The sequence below is a fragment of the Eucyclogobius newberryi genome, unplaced genomic scaffold, assembly GCF_026437365.1.
Source record: "Eucyclogobius newberryi isolate DKJ021-1_F unplaced genomic scaffold, fEucNew1.0.hap1 SCAF_6, whole genome shotgun sequence".
NCBI classification, from domain to species: Eukaryota; Metazoa; Chordata; class Actinopteri; order Gobiiformes; family Gobiidae; genus Eucyclogobius; species Eucyclogobius newberryi.
The window spans coordinates 28,066,284-28,084,888 of NW_027316278.1; the positions used below are offsets into that span (position 1 = coordinate 28,066,284).

Genomic DNA, 18,605 nt, shown 5'->3' on the forward strand with positions numbered 1-18,605 from the left:
TTATCATCATTAATAGAACCAGAAAAGGTTTATTCCATTGTCAAAGAAAAGAATTCACAAACAGTGGAACTTGCTTTGGTGATTCAGTGCAACATAAAAATATTAACAATGATAAAACAACCTGTATAAGTCAAATAGAACAAACTGAATAAGATAAGATATTCCTTTATTGTCCACACATGAGGAAATTTTGTTGTTGCAACACAGTAGATACAGAGGAAAAGGACAGAAAACTTATAGGAATTTTAAAAAACACTCTTAATAGATCGATCTTAATAGAGGAACTCTTATAAACAAAAACTCCTCTAGACAGAACCTCTCATACCTTAATAAGGAATGGAGGGGTAAAATAAAGATAAAGATAAAATAAAAACAGCGTAAGACAAAATAATACTAATAATAATGGTAAAATAAACACTCTTTTTACATCAGTTATATGCACATGAATGTGACATTATTGTGTTAAATACTGAATATCTCAGTATTTAACAAGACTTTGTTTCCATGGCTACGCAGTCTTCTGTACTTCAGTAAACTCCATCGTTTGACTGAGAGACAAACAGAACATGTCACAACTTTAGATTATGCAAGTCATAGAACATACACTTCATATGTTTGTCCTGAAGCTGTTTTACAGACACATGTGACACAGCAGTGGCTCTTTTGAAGAACAATTATCATTTAGTTTTTTTGGTCATAACAAAACAGACATTTTATAAATTCAAAGTACTGATTCTACACTGTTTACTTTTAGTCGAGGCAGAAGTTATTATTAAAATACCTTTTGCTTTGGAGTCGTCAGGAGTTTACTTGAGATGACTCTGTGTCTGCAGTGATTAGGTCTGCAGTGACCTGTAGTGACCTGTAGTGACCTGCAGTGACCTGCAGTGACCTGTAGAGCTCTGGTCAGCACAGACAGACTAAACTCACTGGTCAGCACTCTGAAGATGAGAAAGATACTCATTAGAACATTGATATATTCTGCACATTTAACAGAGAAAAGCTGGAATATGTTATTGACAGATTTACATTTCGCTCTGTAACACAAAAGTTCCTCTTTTCACATTAATTTTTAAACCTAGAACCAAAAGTCATTTATTTATGCATAAGTTTAAACCTTAGAAGTTAGAACATAACTGACATGTTTGCTAAATCTCTACATATTCCATGGAAGTAAATCCATGACATTCCTATAGAAAACAAGCGTGTGCTTTGTTTAAACACAGCACACGTCATTATGAAATATGTAATAAAACCTCAAATGTGGTCTCAGCCCCTGTAAGTACAGCACTGTCACTTTTACATTTATATATGTAAGATATGACCCATTTCAGCAGGTTATATTTGAATATATATATTTGAATTTGGTTGTTTTTTATAGCACATAATACAAACATCACTTTATTTCCCTTCTTTCTCTAGTTTTCCTTGATCTGTGCTAAACCTCTTGTCTCTTAGAACATTTAGTAAGAGAAATAATTAGTTATTTATTTGCAGAAGCACGAGCCATCGTGACGTGTTGTTGCATCTTTGTGTAGCTAAACTTTAGCTTACGTTAGCTCGTGTTAGCTCGTGTTAACTTGTGTTAACTTGTGTTAACTCGTGTTAACTGTGTAATTGTTGTTTTATACTTCATATGGAACAATGTGTGAAACGTGAGGAATGACATACAAACACAACTTACGTGTATCGTGGTCTTGTCTCGTCACTTTTTTCTGCTTGTTTTTAGTTTCCGTCACGTGTTCTCCCGAGGCTCGTTCATGAGGGTCACGTGCGCGCTCGGTGCGCGTACACCGTTCACCGGAAGGTTAAAAATTTATTTTTTAAGTATTTTAGAAACAGTTGAAGAGTGAAATTCCTTCTATTTTATTTTTAGACTAAAAACAATTTAGCATGTTTGGTAATTTTAGAGGCCGAACTCCTGAAATGGTCCGACCAAAAGGCTGCATTCTGCGAAGTGGCCACTACTCAATTTGGAGCCAGAGGCAGAGGGGGCGTACCCTATCCAGATAATATAATACATCCATGGTCTACACATTGGTATGCAACAACATCCACAAAACACAAAACAGGCAATTATTACCAACAGTGAGGTCAGTACCGGAACCACGATACCAGTCCACCTGCCGAACCAGCTTTCTAACCATTCTGAGATTTTATTGTCTATTCCAGTGTGTTCTTTCATTTTTTTAGACATAGTTCTCAATTGTGACAGAGTGTTTGTGACTGAGCCGTCCGCGGCTGTATTATTAGGAATGAATGTACAACATTGACCTTTGAAAATTTAACAAATCAAATCAAATCAATTTATTTTTGTAAGGCCCAAAATCACAACAACAGTTGCCTCTGAGGGCCACAGGGAGAAATGAATCAACAATGTCTGTGGTGGCGATGAAGTCAGACGATGTCTGTGGTGGCGATGAAGTCAGACAATGTCTGTGGTGGCGAGGGACGATGTCCCAGGGTCCTCTGTCCTTAGACTCTCCTTCTCGGCCAGGAAAAACTACAAAAAAACCTCTTTGGGAAAAAAGCGTAGAAACCTGGAGGAGTTCCAGTGAAGGAGAGATCCGACTCTCACAGACGGACAGACGGACACAAGGAGACTGGAGCTGGACCCACTCTTCAGGCAGAAGAGGGACCGTCTGAGTCGAGCTGGACCCACTCTTCAGGCAGAAGAGGGACCGTCTGAGTCGAGCTGGACCCACTCTTCAGGCAGAAGAGGGACCGTCTGAGTCGAGCTGGACCCACTCTTCAGGCAGAAGAGGGACCGTCGGAGGCGAGCTGGACCCACTCTTCAGGCAGATGAGGGACCGTCGGAGGCGAGCTGGACCCACTCTTCAGGCAGATGAGGGACCGACTGAGGCGAACTGGAGCCACTCTTCAGGCAGATGAGGGACCGTCCACACAGGGCAGGGACCACTTCACCAGGGGAGGGGCATCTGGGTCCACAGGTCCTCAGGAGTGAGAGAAAGAAAAGAAGGCGGTGAACAGTTTGCAAGTGGAATCAAAAAATAAATATTGTTTGATAGCATAAGTAGTCAGAAGAAGAAGAGGATAGTGCTCAAGCTGTCATACTTCCCCCAGCATAGTTACTCCTAGGGCAGCGTAGCTGAAGCTGTGGGTTTATCTTTCTGTTCCTAACTACTCTGACCATGAGCGATTTCGAAGAGGAACGTTTTAAGCCTGGACTTAAATGAAGAGACTGTGTCAGCATATTTAACATGGGTCGGGAGCTGATTCCATAACACAGGAGCTTGGTAGCTAAACGCTCTACCTCCTACAGTACTTTTAGAGACTCTTGGCACCACCAGAAGGCCAGCATTCTGAGAGCGAAGAGCTCTGTTTGGATGATATGGTTCTATAGCATCTTTGAGGTAGGATGGGGCCATGTCATTTATGGCTTTGTAGGTCAAGAGTAGAATTTTGAATTTGATTCTAGACTCGACGGGGAGCCAGTGAAGAGACTTCAGCACTGGCGTAATGTGCTCTCTTCTTTTTGTTCCTGTTAGTAATCTTGCTGCTGCATTTTGAACCAGTTGAAAGCTTTTTATGGAGCTTTTAGGACACGCTGCAAGCAGGGAGTTACAGTAGTCTAATCTAGTCGTTACAAATGCATGGATAAGTTTTTCGGCATCACTTTTAGGCAGGATTCTTCTGATTTTGGCGATGTTGCGCAAATGGAAATAGGCTGTTTTACAAGCTTGATTTATATGAGCTTTAAATGAGAGCTCCTGGTCAAATAAGACTCCAAGGTTTCTTACAGTAGAACTGGAGGCTACACTGACATTGTCCAGTGTGACTATCTGCTCAGATAGAGCGTCTCGTAGATGCTTAGGGCCAAGCACAATGACCTCGGTTTTTTCAGGGTTAAGAAGCAGGTAGTTTAGTGTAATCCAGGTTTTTATCTCCTTCACACAAGTACTAAGTCTGTCTACTTGATCGCTCTGATCAGGTTTCATTGATAAATACAGCTGAGTGTCATCTGCATAGCAGTGGAAGTTAATGCCATGCTTTCTGATAATGTTGCCTAATGGTAGCATATAAAGAGTAAACAGAATTGGACCGAGTACCGAACCCTGTGGCACACCGTAAATTACTTTAGAGCTTGGTGAGGAGCTCTGGTTTACATTAACAAATTGGAACCTATCAGATAGATAGGATTTAAACCAGCTGAGGGCTGTTCCTCCAACACCTACATCACATTCTAACCTCTGCAGTAGAATGTTGTGGTCGATGGTGTCAAACGCTGCGCTGAGGTCCAACAGAACCAGGATTGAGACCAGTCCATCGTCAGCGGCTAATAACAAATCATTTGTGACTTTAACTAGTGCAGTTTCAGTGCTGTGGTGGGCTCTGAACCCTGACTGGAAAACTTCAAATAAGTTATTGTCCTGCAGGTGGCGACAAAGCTGTTTTACTACAACTTTTTCAAGGATTTTAGAGACGAAGGGAAGATTTGAAATAGGTCTGTAGTTTACCAATAGGTCGGGATCTAGATTAGGCTTTTTCAGAAGAGGTTTAATGACTGCATGTTTGAAGGACTGTGGAACATAGCCACTTTCGAGTGAAGTATTTATTATATTAAGAATAGGGTCTATAATTAGGGGAAGAATGTCTTTGAGGAGTCTGCTTGGAATGGGGTCTAGGACACAAGTTGAGCTTTTAGAGGACATAATGGCTGAAGTTATCTCTGCTTGATCAACAGCTGTGAACCTTTCTAGGTTTACAGGTGGATTTATATGGGACGTTAGATTTACAGCTTGGGCTAGTTCAGGGCTAATAGCGGGGGTAATTTCATCTAATTTATCTCTGATTGTTTTTATTTTATTATTAAAAAATAGGAGGAAATCATCAGAGCTAAGTGTAGCTGGGATTGAGGGCTCTACTGCACTGTGACAGTTTGTTAGCCTAGCTACAGTGCTGAAAAGGAATTTAGTGTTACTTTTGTTGACTTCTATTAGATTTGAATAATATCTGGTTTGGGCCTTACGCAGAGCCTGCTTATAGGACAGCAGGCAACTTTTCCATGCTTTTAGGGATTCTTCGGTGTGAGAGCGACGAAATAAACAAACTCCTTTCTTTTCAGCTAATAACATGTCTACTGCCATTCGAGTTTGCCACGCCATTAAAGCGGTGTGATGCAACTGTGACCCGAGAGCAAGTCCTAAATTGTGAGTCAGATTAGTCAACCTTTGTAATTGGAAAGACAGATAATTAATTCTGTCCACATTTTTGTGCTGCGTGATGGGAAATATCGCAGAGACAAGCGGAAGGCCCTCAAACCCTGCTGCTATTTGGTCAGCCAGCTTATACTCATCAGGGACTCCTCTGGGTACCCCAATAGGATCTATATACGTAGTATCAGGTGCTACTGGGAGCATACCAGATTGTCCACTAACGTCTCGACCTTGACCCTGCGGTATGGTTCTGGGTGATGCTGATCTTTGTTATGACCATGGCTGGCCACAAAAGGGATACATAGGCACAACGTTCCACAAGTGTCCCCACACCACCATACGTCCTCGCTTGGTTTCTTAAGAGACCTTCTTCCGCTGCACGCTTCGGTCACACCTATGACACATATGAACTGGTACATTTCCCATCTCAATTCATAATCTCATTAACATTACATGTAGTTATGTTGTAGCAGATAAAAAACCCTCTTAGTTAGTGCAACCAATAGTGGCTGTATAATATGCCATTGTGTTTCTTCAGCCTCTGTCATGTCAATTATACATTGTACATTTCACATTACACATTTCATAACCTTTCATGTTGATCACTTATTTTCTTCCCTTTATTTTAGGTCTGTGTATGTTTCATTTCCCGGTATACACAGTTGTGTATGTTGATCGATTGTCCCGATTGTCCGGTGCATAATACAGATGTTCAGCACCCATATTACCGTCATCGCTGTGATGATGATAACTGTTGATTCTTTTCACACAGAGTATGGTACTCTGCGCACCGTAGCCTCTGGCTCTCGTTCATCGTAGCAGAGTATAGTACTCTACCGTAGACTCTGGACAAAACTCATACAAACGAAGTCCTGCGTCTGCGATGTTATGGATCTGCCGCTGTGTTGTCCAGACATTTCTCTCACTTTCCCATGAGAGCACCCATGTTCTCGTCCCTCCAATGGTCGGTGTGAGGACGACACGGTGTGGCTCCGTCCACTTGGCTCCGTCCACTTGGCTCCGTCTCTGTAAACACCACATCTCCAACACGTTCTGCTGCGGTGATAAACAAAGTCTTTTCGACAGTTCAGTGTATTTCAAACAGTTTTCTTGTTTACAATTTTTTTTTTTTTTTTTAGTAATTATTGATTCGGAACATTTGTTTACACGTACATATCCCTCCTGTTTGATAAATGGCCTTGCCCATTTGTCAAACTACTACATTTCTACATTTAAACAAAATTCAATAATCCAGATAGTTTACAACGATGTAATCAAGGAAGAGATGGAATTGCGTCTGTCTTCAACTCCGCAATGTCACCTCTTGACCTTTCACAGTTCAGTGGTCACATCCCTGGCTGAGCCCCCCTTTCCACGGCGCTGGGCTCCCCCCTGTGTGGGTCAATCAGTCTGTGTGTCTGTAATTCGACACTGCCAAACCTATCTGTTTTACCACCATTTGTTTCAAACTCCAAATGTTTCAAACTCTAAATGTTTCAAACTCTAAATGTTTCGTATCCTCAAACTCTAAATGTTTGGTCTCCACGTGTGCGCGCGTATGTATGTATGTATGTGTGTGTGTGTGTGTGTGTGTGATTCAAATACATCAAACACTAATAATTATCCCAATAATTCACCCGTTGAGCTGGCCTTAAGGATCAGTTCACAACTTAGAATATTAACATCAAATTTCACATCTCCTCTGTGGGTGTGGCCTGAATAAAGTCACCCATCTAATGTAATATGTGCTAATCTTCTATATGTGCTTCAGGTGAGTTTCAAACTCAATCTCTCACACCTGCTCATGTGGTGCGTTACAAACATTGTGTATTAGTTTGTTCTAACAAGTCTATATGTGTATTAAAAATCAAAATGATTCTAAACCTTCCCCTTGTCCATAAGGCACATCATTTTATCAACTTGTTTTTCCCTTGTTGCCTACTTTCTTTGTCTTTTCTTTGTCTCTCATCTTCCTCTCTGTCTTCCCCTCTGTGTCTGTTCTCTGTCTTCCTCTTGTAACGGAGGAAACACCCATTTCCAAATTTCTAAACCTGCTTTTTCTTTCTCTCTTCCCACTTACTCTTACCTTCACTTGTAACCTGCTTTTACTTTCTCTCTTTCTTCTGATATAACTATCAGACGCTGCAACCCCTGGGATTCCCCTGTTATCCTTTATAATGTCCCTGTCATTCTGCTTCTAAACTCATGTATTGATTACCCATCCCCCTGTTTAGTTTTCACTATCTTTAGGTAATCTGCGGGTCTCATAAAATGTATTCTACTCCTGCATTACGCTGCTCTACACTCCTCCAGAGTCTTTGCCAGTCAATAGCCCCTTATCTCTGACTATCTTTATGACTTGGTGTCGTTTGCCTTTAGTTAATGACCCATTCATGTCTTTACTGGGAGGGCATTGGACGTCACTATTTAACTTATTCCCTCACTTACGTCTACATGCAATACGAGGTTTCCTCATGATAATACAAATAAATAAGTTACTGATATACTTTTACTATCACTTTACTTACTGCCCATTCTACTCTTATGTCCAAAAACATCAGTAGTCACTCATTGACCCACATTATCACTTCCAGGCCCGTGCCTGCATTTGATCCTAAATTTAAAAACACTTCTGTCTTTTCGTCCTGTACTTTCATCTAGTCATGCATTAAGTCCAAAAAGATAATTTTCGTCAAGTCCAAAAATAAAACAAAACAAAACGTAGCTTTGTTCTGTGCACACAAAAAACACGACTTTGTCTTCTATGTCGGGGACAGGAAGTGTCCTGTCTTGTCTGTGATCACATTCCCCCCAAAAATTGGCCATCTATAAAAATCTGAATTCATCTTCATCTCTTATCAAATTTAATACAATCTTTATAATTGATTGTTGTCAATCAAACAAAACCCTTAAAATTTGTTCTACAGAGCTCTCAATAACTAAAATTTAAAACCATCTGGGTTTAGTTCCTAATTCATTAACCTTCCTTCAGAGCGTCCTCTGAACTGCTTTCTCCCCTTCTCCTATCTTGTTGACCCCCCTTATCTCCCCCTCTCTGCCACGTCATCTGAGCACACTGGAAGTCTCCCTCCAAAATCCTCTTATGACTTTTCCTTTGTCTTTTTACAGTTTGGGGTGATAATTCTGGCATTATATGGTCTCGGTCGTCTGAGAGAAATGCTACTTGCTTTACAGTCACGGTCAATGTCAAGCTTCTAGAGAAAATTCCATATTAGATTCCTCCGGACATAAACATGGTGTTTAAGATTCACCCGTGACTGCAAATTTTAGATCTCTCAGAATAACGCCTTGTGACCCTTGTATGATTAATTGTGATTCTCACTTGTTAGTTAATAACTTATTAATCCTCATTCACACATTCACACTTTTCTCTTAGTTACCACGCCCGTGCACAGCGCTTACATTCACTCGTCTTTATGTCAGTAACAAACTCGTACACAAAGCATACATAAAATCACTTCCGGTGAGAAACTTAACTCGTGGTGAGCAATTTAAACTCCTTGCTTATGTGAGAAACTTATCTCGTCCATAAGCTTACAATATTTCCTCAGTAATATGAAACTGGGTATTTCCTCAGTAATACCTAAACTGGGTATTTCCTCAGTAATACCTAAACTGGGTATTTCCTCAGTAATACCTAAACTGGGTATTTCCTCAGTAATACCTAAACTGGGCATAAGAGCCTAAAATATTTCCTCAGTAATATGAAACTGGGCATAAAAGCATACAATATTTTTCCAGTAAATATCAAACTAAATGCATAAAACGTTTTATGGCTAACTCTTTTTCACACACAAAATTTGTTTGACCTCTTTGTCGTCTGTTCTCCGCTGACTCGAAACAACGGGCTGTTCCCGCGGAGAATGAGGCGCTGATGGGCGGCCACGGGAAAAGTGGACTTCCTTTAGCTGTGCACAGACTTCACCGATTTGCAGTTCACTCTCCACAAAGAACAGCTTGTCGTCCGGCTCGCAGGACCACTAAAATGTCAAGAAATTACACATGAATCAATGCTATTACTTAACAGTCAGAGAACATAATTCAACTTAGAATATTAAACGACACAGAAACGTCAGTCTTTTGCGTGGCTTGCAAGGGAGAGGAAGGCTTAGCCGAGTCAAGATGTTGTAAGCAACCTGAACGACTTTCCAAAATCACTCTCAGCGTTCCTCCCTCTTACAAGTCATTTTATTAAAATCACACATAAAAAGGAGGCGGGTCACATTTCTCATTGGTCAGCTTCACATCAAGGCACTTGTCTTTTACGACTCTTTGGTATTATCTTTATCTAGAGAAAAAAACCTTGGTGAATGTTCTACCCATCTGGTCCCCAGGATGGGAGGAACATTCCTCACGGCTGCTTCTACAACATCTTCACACATGTTATTAGAAATAACATGCCTTTCCCTCCCCTCAGGCTAATGATGCAGATAACTTTTAACACACAAATATAATCATATATTTACATTTTATCACAGATCTTTACTCATGAAGCCATCTAAACAATGTTGTTTGCTGGTTTATAACAGTCCTAAATGTGAATGAAATAAGTTGGCAAGTCATATGCCCAGTGTCATATCCCCAGTGGTATTTGTAAAGTTGAGAATGCGTCCTGACCTGACATACTGTTTATCAATTAGATGTAGTCTTTTCCTCTTCACTTTCCTGTCACAATCTTTTAGCTCGTACTCCTGTCTCGTGCACCTGTTTTACTGGTGTTCAGCCTAAGAGCAGTACCGGACTGGGGATGTCAATTACACACCTATGATAGGGGCCCTTCTGCATTATGCATGCGAGCAGTCCACCAGGGAAAAATGGCCTACAGCCCAGAACGACGGATAGGGAAATAGAGGGATGAATAATGGATGGGACAGAGGAACGAACTGTGAAACCTATTGCAAACTGCACCTCTCCAAATTGAAGACTTGCCCCAACCCACACCTTTGAGGCAGGGGCCCGGACGCCAAGGGAGATGACCAGTCACAAGCTGCTCATGTGAGAGTCCTCCATTGTGAGGCGCCCACGGCACAGAGGTCAGCTCAGGTCAGGCTCCATGTGTAGGCTTCCTCCTCGTCTGCACACCTAGATGCACAGCCATGGATTGTATTGTGAGTTTTAGATTAGAAGTGCTGAATGACCTCTGTAATTGCAATTTTACAGAAAATATTATAATTGCCCATATTTGCATAATATTCTAAATCCAGATTCAGTTCAGTGCACAATTTGAACACATCCACAAGCATAACTACAAAGGTTAAGCAAGCAAAATGTATTCATATTAGAGTTAAAATATACAATATAATTATATATATATATATATATATATATATATATATATATATATATATATATATATATATATATATATTATAGATATTATACAAAGCATACATCAAGTAATTTTATTATTTTTATTATGCTATTTTTTCCGTTTCGTAGTCCACCCTAAGGGACAAATGTTACAGGTACAGATGCTTCCTGGAGGATGGGCTGAAACAGGCTGACTCATCCCGGTGAGTAGGCCCCGTCCGTCAACCCAGGATGGAGACTGTTTTCTAGCTAAATCAATCAAAAAAACACTTTGGGCAAATATACCAGGTAACAATAGAACTGAAGGTTAAACGCTCTGAAAAGTTGATTTTGTATGATATGGGCCCTTTAATTTACTTATTTAAATAAAACCTGCATGAATCTGGCACTTGGAGCGCACAGAATGACTTTTGGTGCTTTTGTTTCACACAGAGCTTGTTCCGTGCGGCCCTTCAGCAACTATCTATATATCTACAGCATGCATACATACATACATACATACATACATACATACATACATACATACATACATACATACATACATCAAGCCTTGAAAAATTTATTTTTACGTCCCTGTCAACATGACAGGTACCGATCATTTGGTACCTGTCATGGCTAATTCTGAATCGGTCACAAGGAAAGGAAAACAGAATAACATAATTTTTGAAAAATTAACTTTTATTAACATGTCTCGTTATCATTTACAGGCTGAGAAATAGATTTTCAAAGTTAGAGGCCAGGGGGGCCCCCTACCTAAAAAAGTTAGGGGCCCCCCAGCAATTTCAGGGGCCCACAAGCGCGGGCGGCATCGCGGCGTCATAAGAACAAGATAAATGTGTTGTTTTAAACCTGGTTATTAGCATGCAAAACAATTTAAAGTACTTTTATCTGTTATTTGATATGAAGAGCACAAATACTGAATCATATAAACCAGAGATCATGATCTTTAATACTGTTTAATTTAATATAATAATTTTATTAGATACAAAATAAATACTGTTTACAGCATTTGACACAAGGAGATCTTGTGGAATATATAAAATCACAGCCTACAAAATAAACTACTAACATATATATATATATATATATATTGCCCCGATGCTAACAGCTCCAAAGGGGGCGGGGCCCTTGGGGCCCTTGGATACTTCCACATTGACATTGTCCCTAATGTGCAAAATTACAGCTTGTGTTGCAAACAACTGTAAAAAGACTGAATTGCGAACTAAGGAGATTGACGCCCGCCAACCTCGATATCACTTGTGGCGCAAAATTAGACCGGGCATTTCCGAGTACAACCGAACGCAGCGGCCAATCAGATGCCTGCTTTCATCGACATTAGATCACGGACACTGCTCGGCCAATGAGAAGCGAGAAGACTGCGAAGTGGCATGTCTGTCAAAACGAAACTTAAGCGATAGAAATGCCCGCGCACATGCGCTCCGCTGCCTTCCTCCGCTGTATAACTACAGCAATAATCGTGGTCTGTAGTACAGCGCGCCCGAGTTTGTGCAGAGGAATCGCTTTGGGCATGTTCACCGCGCTGTTTTTGCCTATTTAAAATATATATTACGGCGAAAAATTTGCGTCGGTCATTGTGTCCAGAACCTTGAGTTTGGAGTCGGTCAAAACTGATTTTTGCGCCGGTCATTGACCGTGTCCGGCCCGTTATTTCGAGGCTTATACACACACTCACACACGCACACACACACACACGCACACACATACATTTTTTGTCAAGTTTTCAGCAGTTCTCAGATGTGGACCCATGCAGGAAATGAGAAGTACCACCCACTCACTCAGGTGCTCTATATGCACATAAGTGTCTATGGCGTTCCTTTGGCAGGTCCCTGATGTAAGCTAATGCCAGTCAGCGCACTAGTGAATGTGAAAGATGGCGTTATTGTCGGTGCGATGACACTATTTGTCACTGAAGTGAAGGATTCTGCCACCCTCAGAGGAGCCAGTGCGAGCAGCGTTTCTGAAAGCCTGTCTTTGTGCTGCGGCATTCACACACACACACACACAGACACAGACACACACACACACACACACACAGACACACATACACACACACACACACACACACACACACACACACACACACACACACACAACAAAGCCAAGCTTATCCAGTTGTGCTACAATGAGATTAGGAGACAATGGAACTCATGAGGCTAATGTTAACATCTGCTGTTCCAGTCACAGATTTCTTTTTTTAATCGGAAACATGCGTAAGGTCTAAGAGGCTGTGAGGAAAATTTGTTTGTGCATTGCATGGCAAGTTTTTAAGTGATCACAAGTTCTGGAGATGGGTCCCCAGGCGACCACTGCTCCTGACAGGTTGCCCCTGATGATCTGAAGGATGGGTCAAATGCAGAGGGCAAATCAATAAAGTATACCCTTCCACACCTTATTTAAGGTGCTCATGTCTGTTTTCACCTACCACCTGTTAATCACTTTTGATCTGTGGTTTGCTTTGCTGTTTTATTAATGCATTGGCTTTCCTTTGCTACTAACTACACCATCAATTTGGGATTTAAGGGTAAGAACCCCTATAATGGATCCAATATATATATATAATCCAATAATGGAGCCTAGATAACAATGAAGGCCTTTTTTGAATTAATTAAATGAATATGTATTAATACAATTAAACAAAGAAAATACATATATAATAAAACTCCCCCACCCCCAGTCAAGTGACACCACCTCAAGCCTCTGGGGTCAGAGAAAACACTAGATCACATACAGTGCAGTGAGATTTCTGTAATGTAAAGCTGGTGCCTCTACAGCGCTGACCAGCCTCTTGCCGCTCCATGAATCCAGTCCCAGTTGTCAGGTCCACAGTGAAGGGGACACTTTAGATCTTAGTGTGTGAATGGAGCCTTCAGAGGGTGTTGTTGTATGGCCGTACATACCAGCACCTCCCTGACCCTCTATGACCTTTGTCCCATTCCTGTGTCTCTCACGCACATGGAGCCCCCCCTAAGCCCCTAAGGCCGCCCCACTCTAACACAAGGTAATGGTAAAGAATGTCCTGCGAAGTCTTCAGCCGTGACCTTGGCTTTGACGAGGGCCTCCCAAAGCTTGCCGCACTGTCTTATGATCACCCGTCACATGAGGGTGGCGGGGCTCTACTCTACAGTCTGCACATGACTCTACAAAGGCTTTCTACATAATATATGAGCTTTGTGCTGCTCATCATTAAACAACATAACATTGAAAAGAATTTCTGAGATGGTGATCAATAGTGTAGAACCTGCGCTGCCAGTTTTGGCATTGCACTTTATACCTTTGTTTTGGTAGATGTGTTTTGTTTTTATCTCTTTTTGAGATAATTTTGAATTATTATTATTATTATTATTAAATTATTGACGATATCCTTGATGTTCAAATTTAGTAAAGCAAAAACAAATTATATTTTTTTTTATCAGCTGACCAACCTCTAGTGTAAAGTAGAAGGTTGTAATATTGTATTTGCTACCGGATTATTCTGGTCTAGTCTGATTAGTCAATGTTATCCAAAATTGATATGCATTTTATCTGTTTTTAATGTTAGTTTGGAATCACCAAACCAAGCTCATTTCATTTTCTGGTTGCAAGATTTATATCTAAATAAAACAACTGTTTTATTTATGTTTGAGTTCATCAGCCTGTGTTGAAATTGGGACATTGGGATTTGTGGGGGGAAAAAGTTTGTGCTGCTGCATTTATTCATGGAATAGTTCATTGATGTATGGCTCTACTCTCTCGTTTTCCTTGGTGTGGTCCCACTAATGCCGTCTGGTGAAGCAGATGATGAGTAAGCTTTGGTGTAAAAGAAGGATAATGAAAGTGTGGGGAATTCTTCATTTGCATTGAGAGTAATTAACACCTAGACATGCTGGGATTTTGCATGTTTAGACAACATTTTGGTGGGTGTGAACCTCATCATGATAACTCTGTTGTTTTGGTTTCATCAACTCTTTCTCAACAGCTTCTGATTGTGCGAACATATACTTTGTGCTATTATCTTCTAATCTTACATAAATACACCTTATGTCTTCCAGCCCGCACATCATCTTTCTGTCCCAGAGCGTCTTGGGTGTTTCTGATGGGGAATCCCCGATGGACAGCTCTCTGTGTGGGTCCAGGCTTTCTCATGAGATCGCCCACTCCTGGTTTGGTCTGGTCATTGGGGCGCGGGACTGGACTGAGGAGTGGATCAGCGAAGGCTTTGCCACCTTCTTGGAGGATATTATATGGGCCCAAACTCAACAAGTATGTCAGAAGTATTATATATAGCTTGAATATATAAAATATAAATATAAAATATATATATATATATATATTTTTTTTTAAATATATAGTTTTATATATATATATATATATATATATATATATATACTCTTATACAGACTTGTATATTTATACACTGGTACACGTATATATACACACATCAGGTTACTGTAGCATTACTACCCACCACTCGATACAGGAAACCAGCGTCTGAGACCGATGCCCACACCAACTAGCACCAGTGCTGAGGACAAACACACGGGCAAGAGAACACCAGACCCTCCAGAATAACTTCAAGACGGCCCGATCCAGGCTGGAGCCAGTACATGACCACACCGTGATACTCGAGAGAACACCCTCATTCTGTGTCAAGCATTCCACTCGATTGTCCAAATATATAGTAATAATTATATAATAATATCATCAGCTCAGCACAATCCTTTCAATTAATCATGATAAACCACATCTACTTTATTTGTTAATAAATCCATCCAACACATTTACTGGTAGTTTTCTTAATGCCCATAGTAATCACCTTATTCCATTCCTCCAAAAAAGTAGGCTAGTGGTGTCCAGTTTTTTACAAAGGGTCCTACAGAACCTTTCAGGACGTGTGAGAGCCTCTCGAGCGGCATCAAGGACATGATCTTCTCCTTCTACATATGAAGATCTGGAGGCTCTTTGTCGAACTATCTTTTACAGATTGTCAGGCGTGCTGCAAATGATACAATTCTCAGGATATATTTAGGTTTTTGCTCGGAATGTGTATCCAAGCAATAAGGATATGCTGGGATACTTATGAGTAGTTGTTAAATTAGTAGTAGTAATTTTAATTTCTCTTATTCCCTGAAATGTGAGATGATCGTATGTACCCAAACTCACTTAACATTTTGACAAAGTGGAGAGCTTATAAAATTGTATTTACTGTGAATAACATGAATGTCTGTGGATTATTTTGTATTGGGTTTTGTAAGATCTATTAGCACATGTCATTTTCTTTGCATTTAATAAAACTTGTTTCCAATTTGACTCGTCCAAATGGGTTCCAAATCTTTTCTTTTCTAATTAGCTGGCTTATTGTTGACTTTGCTGTATATAACTAAGCAGCATTTTACTTCTACCTCTGCTGGTCTCCACACTCAATACATTATATATTTGTTTTCTGTTATTCCCCTCCGCTCCACTCAATGCACGCTCTCGTCTCTGAACAGATCTCTGTGCAGGAGGCAGCAGAACAGTCTGACCTGAAGGCACTGCTGCGGTGGAGACGACTTTCAGACGAACTCCAGAACTCCCAAGAACAACTGCAGATCCTACGGTGAGTAGTACACATGCATCCTTCATTCAGAATTTAAAACACGGCACTGGCAACTGCTATGTAGAGTTTAGTTTTGCGTGTTTGCATCGTCGGCCCTTCCACAAGGAACCCTTTATCATAGAAGACATGAGCTGCAACAAATAAATAGCAGAAGAAACACTTAATTATTGTGTTACTATATATTATGAGTCATAGAATTGATTTAATATTCTGCAGCTCAAACAATATTGTACTACAAATACATGATTAATTACTCACTCGTGCAATAAGAAGGTACATACACAAAAAAGGAACATCTTTCATTTATAATCATAAGTTGACATGGTAATTATTATGATGGGGCTACATTAGGATTGTCAAATTTAATAATACCTAGATACTAATCTGTACTAAAACTAGTTGAAACTTCCGGGCCGATGGTGCAGATTGGCACTTTCCACCACTGATTGTGGGGTGACATTGTAGACATTGTTGAGGCAACTAAAGAAAAAAACATGTTTCAGTAGACATTCCATCTTTTGCTGCTTTGGCTCTCTTTCTCTACAGTATACACTTCTACTTGAAAGTCTAGAGGATGTCTGCTTTCTAAGGTTATTGTCACGTGTAAACTCAAACGTGACAGGGGCTTAATAGATTCCAGACGGACAGGTGTGGCGGCAGATAATAACCAGGTGAACTGTTCTGTCCTGTTTTACAAAAGCTCCCCGCAATGGCACAGGCACTCATCCCATCTGACAATAGGCCAACACACCCTGTTTACCTTCCCCAGCCTCAGACGGAGAGTGTCAGCAAAGGATTAGGGACCAAAAACAACAATCACAGTTAACCGTTTAAAGCACGTTATTTTTTTGTGTTTTAAAGGGCACTTTAAGCTTTTTCCTGGAATAAAGTAGCCTTTTCCATGGGAATAAACACTCCAGAACTGCGCTGGCTGTGGTGCCTGGAAAAGTAACAGCAAATCAATGAGCCTTTTATTGCATGGCAGCTGTGCTAAACACTAGCATGTTAACCACTAATAATGTGCTAAACCTGTCATGTGGAAATGGAAAATGGGTGCTGCCCGGTGGTCAAGTGGTTAAAGCACAGCACACGTATGCCCGGCTCCAAGTGCAGCCGGTGTTTTGAGTTTGAATCTTGACTCAGAAAATTTACTGCATGTCCTCCCCCCTCTCTCATCCCCCATGTCCTTTCCTCTCTAATATGTCTCTCCATATTTTCTCCTTTCTGCGATGCATGGTCCACATAATTACTTTAAATAGCACTAAAAGTATTAGTGGACTAATGGACTCTTGACTAAGTAACTAAAGGCCTATAACGTTACAAGCAGGGCACACATGGCCCTAGCATAGAACATATTGGCAAGTTACCCCAAGTAGTATTATGAAGGGCTGGTTGGTATGGCCCTGCACAAAACGACAACAAATATTGATTGATTACATTAGTGAAACTAATAAATATGTCTTTTACTATTAACTTCATGAACATAAACACACATTGTTAATCAGTGCTATTTAAAACACAAAATACTCCCAAAGTCTTAACTTTGCTCTAAAAGGTCGTAGAACTTGAAAAAGCCCCAAATAGATAATGACAATTTGAAATAACTGGATCTGTATTTGATTAATGAAGGTGAGACGCTGCACTCGAATAGGATAAAATCTTAAATTTAGAGGTATCCACATTTAATTAAAACTTGTATAAATCAGGCTAAATATAAGATTGTAATGTGTTGTGAATTTAGGTGCTACTTTGAGGGCTGATCTTTGTCTCTGTAGGAGAAAATGCATTTGGAGAAAACGTTCTATGGATGTAAGTGGATTCAATGAAATAATAAAACATCTTTAGGAACAGATTGGACAATGTTGTTGTTTCCAGGTGAACGCTTATAGCAAACAGCCTTAAAGTTTATTCTACTGTTAGTCCTAGTCCTCTTAACATCTTTTGAGAGACAATGCAATAACAGCAGTTTGTCTTCTGACTAGCATTTATTGAAGAAATGCAGCTATTGTAAAAAGATAAAGATATCTAACCACTGGAGCACTGCTGTATATTTAAGGGTTAACAGAGTCTGTCCTGTCCGGGTGTTCCCCGCATACACAGTATAAAGGGAGTAGGGTTACTGAAAAACTCAAACAGAACAGGCACATGCTGAGACACATGCCCCTGAATGATGCCGCTCGATAATGTGACGTGGAGTACACATTAGCGCTGGAAAGAAACCGTCTTTTCTTAAGTGGTGCCCATCGGAGTGCCTTCTTAATCCTGGCTTAGAGTACTGATAAAACGTGTAGCGACATAAAAGAACGAAGCGCTTGAATTATCTCATCGGCTGAGTATGTGTGTGGTAGTCCGTGCGCTACCGTGGCAAATGCAGCACTATGACAGAGCTTTTAGTGGAAGGCTAAAACAGTTTTACTGATAAAGCAAATATACTGAACAAACGGCAGGAAAGAAGCGTAAAGGACAATAGTGAATTATAGTGGAATTATAGGATGAGGATG

At 40.4% G+C, this 18,605-nt stretch overlaps 1 protein-coding gene across 1 annotated transcript in view; it reads left to right on the forward strand.

Annotated features, from left to right (window-relative positions):
• The window catches only part of aopep (aminopeptidase O (putative)), a 155,670-nt gene that overhangs the window by 37,866 nt on the left and 99,199 nt on the right, over positions 1-18,605 (forward strand). Inside the window, exons 8-9 of the mRNA XM_072433120.1 lie at positions 14,558-14,768; positions 15,998-16,104. Coding sequence (XP_072289221.1) covers positions 14,558-14,768; positions 15,998-16,104 — 318 coding nt within the window. The remainder of the gene's footprint in view (positions 1-14,557; positions 14,769-15,997; positions 16,105-18,605) is intronic.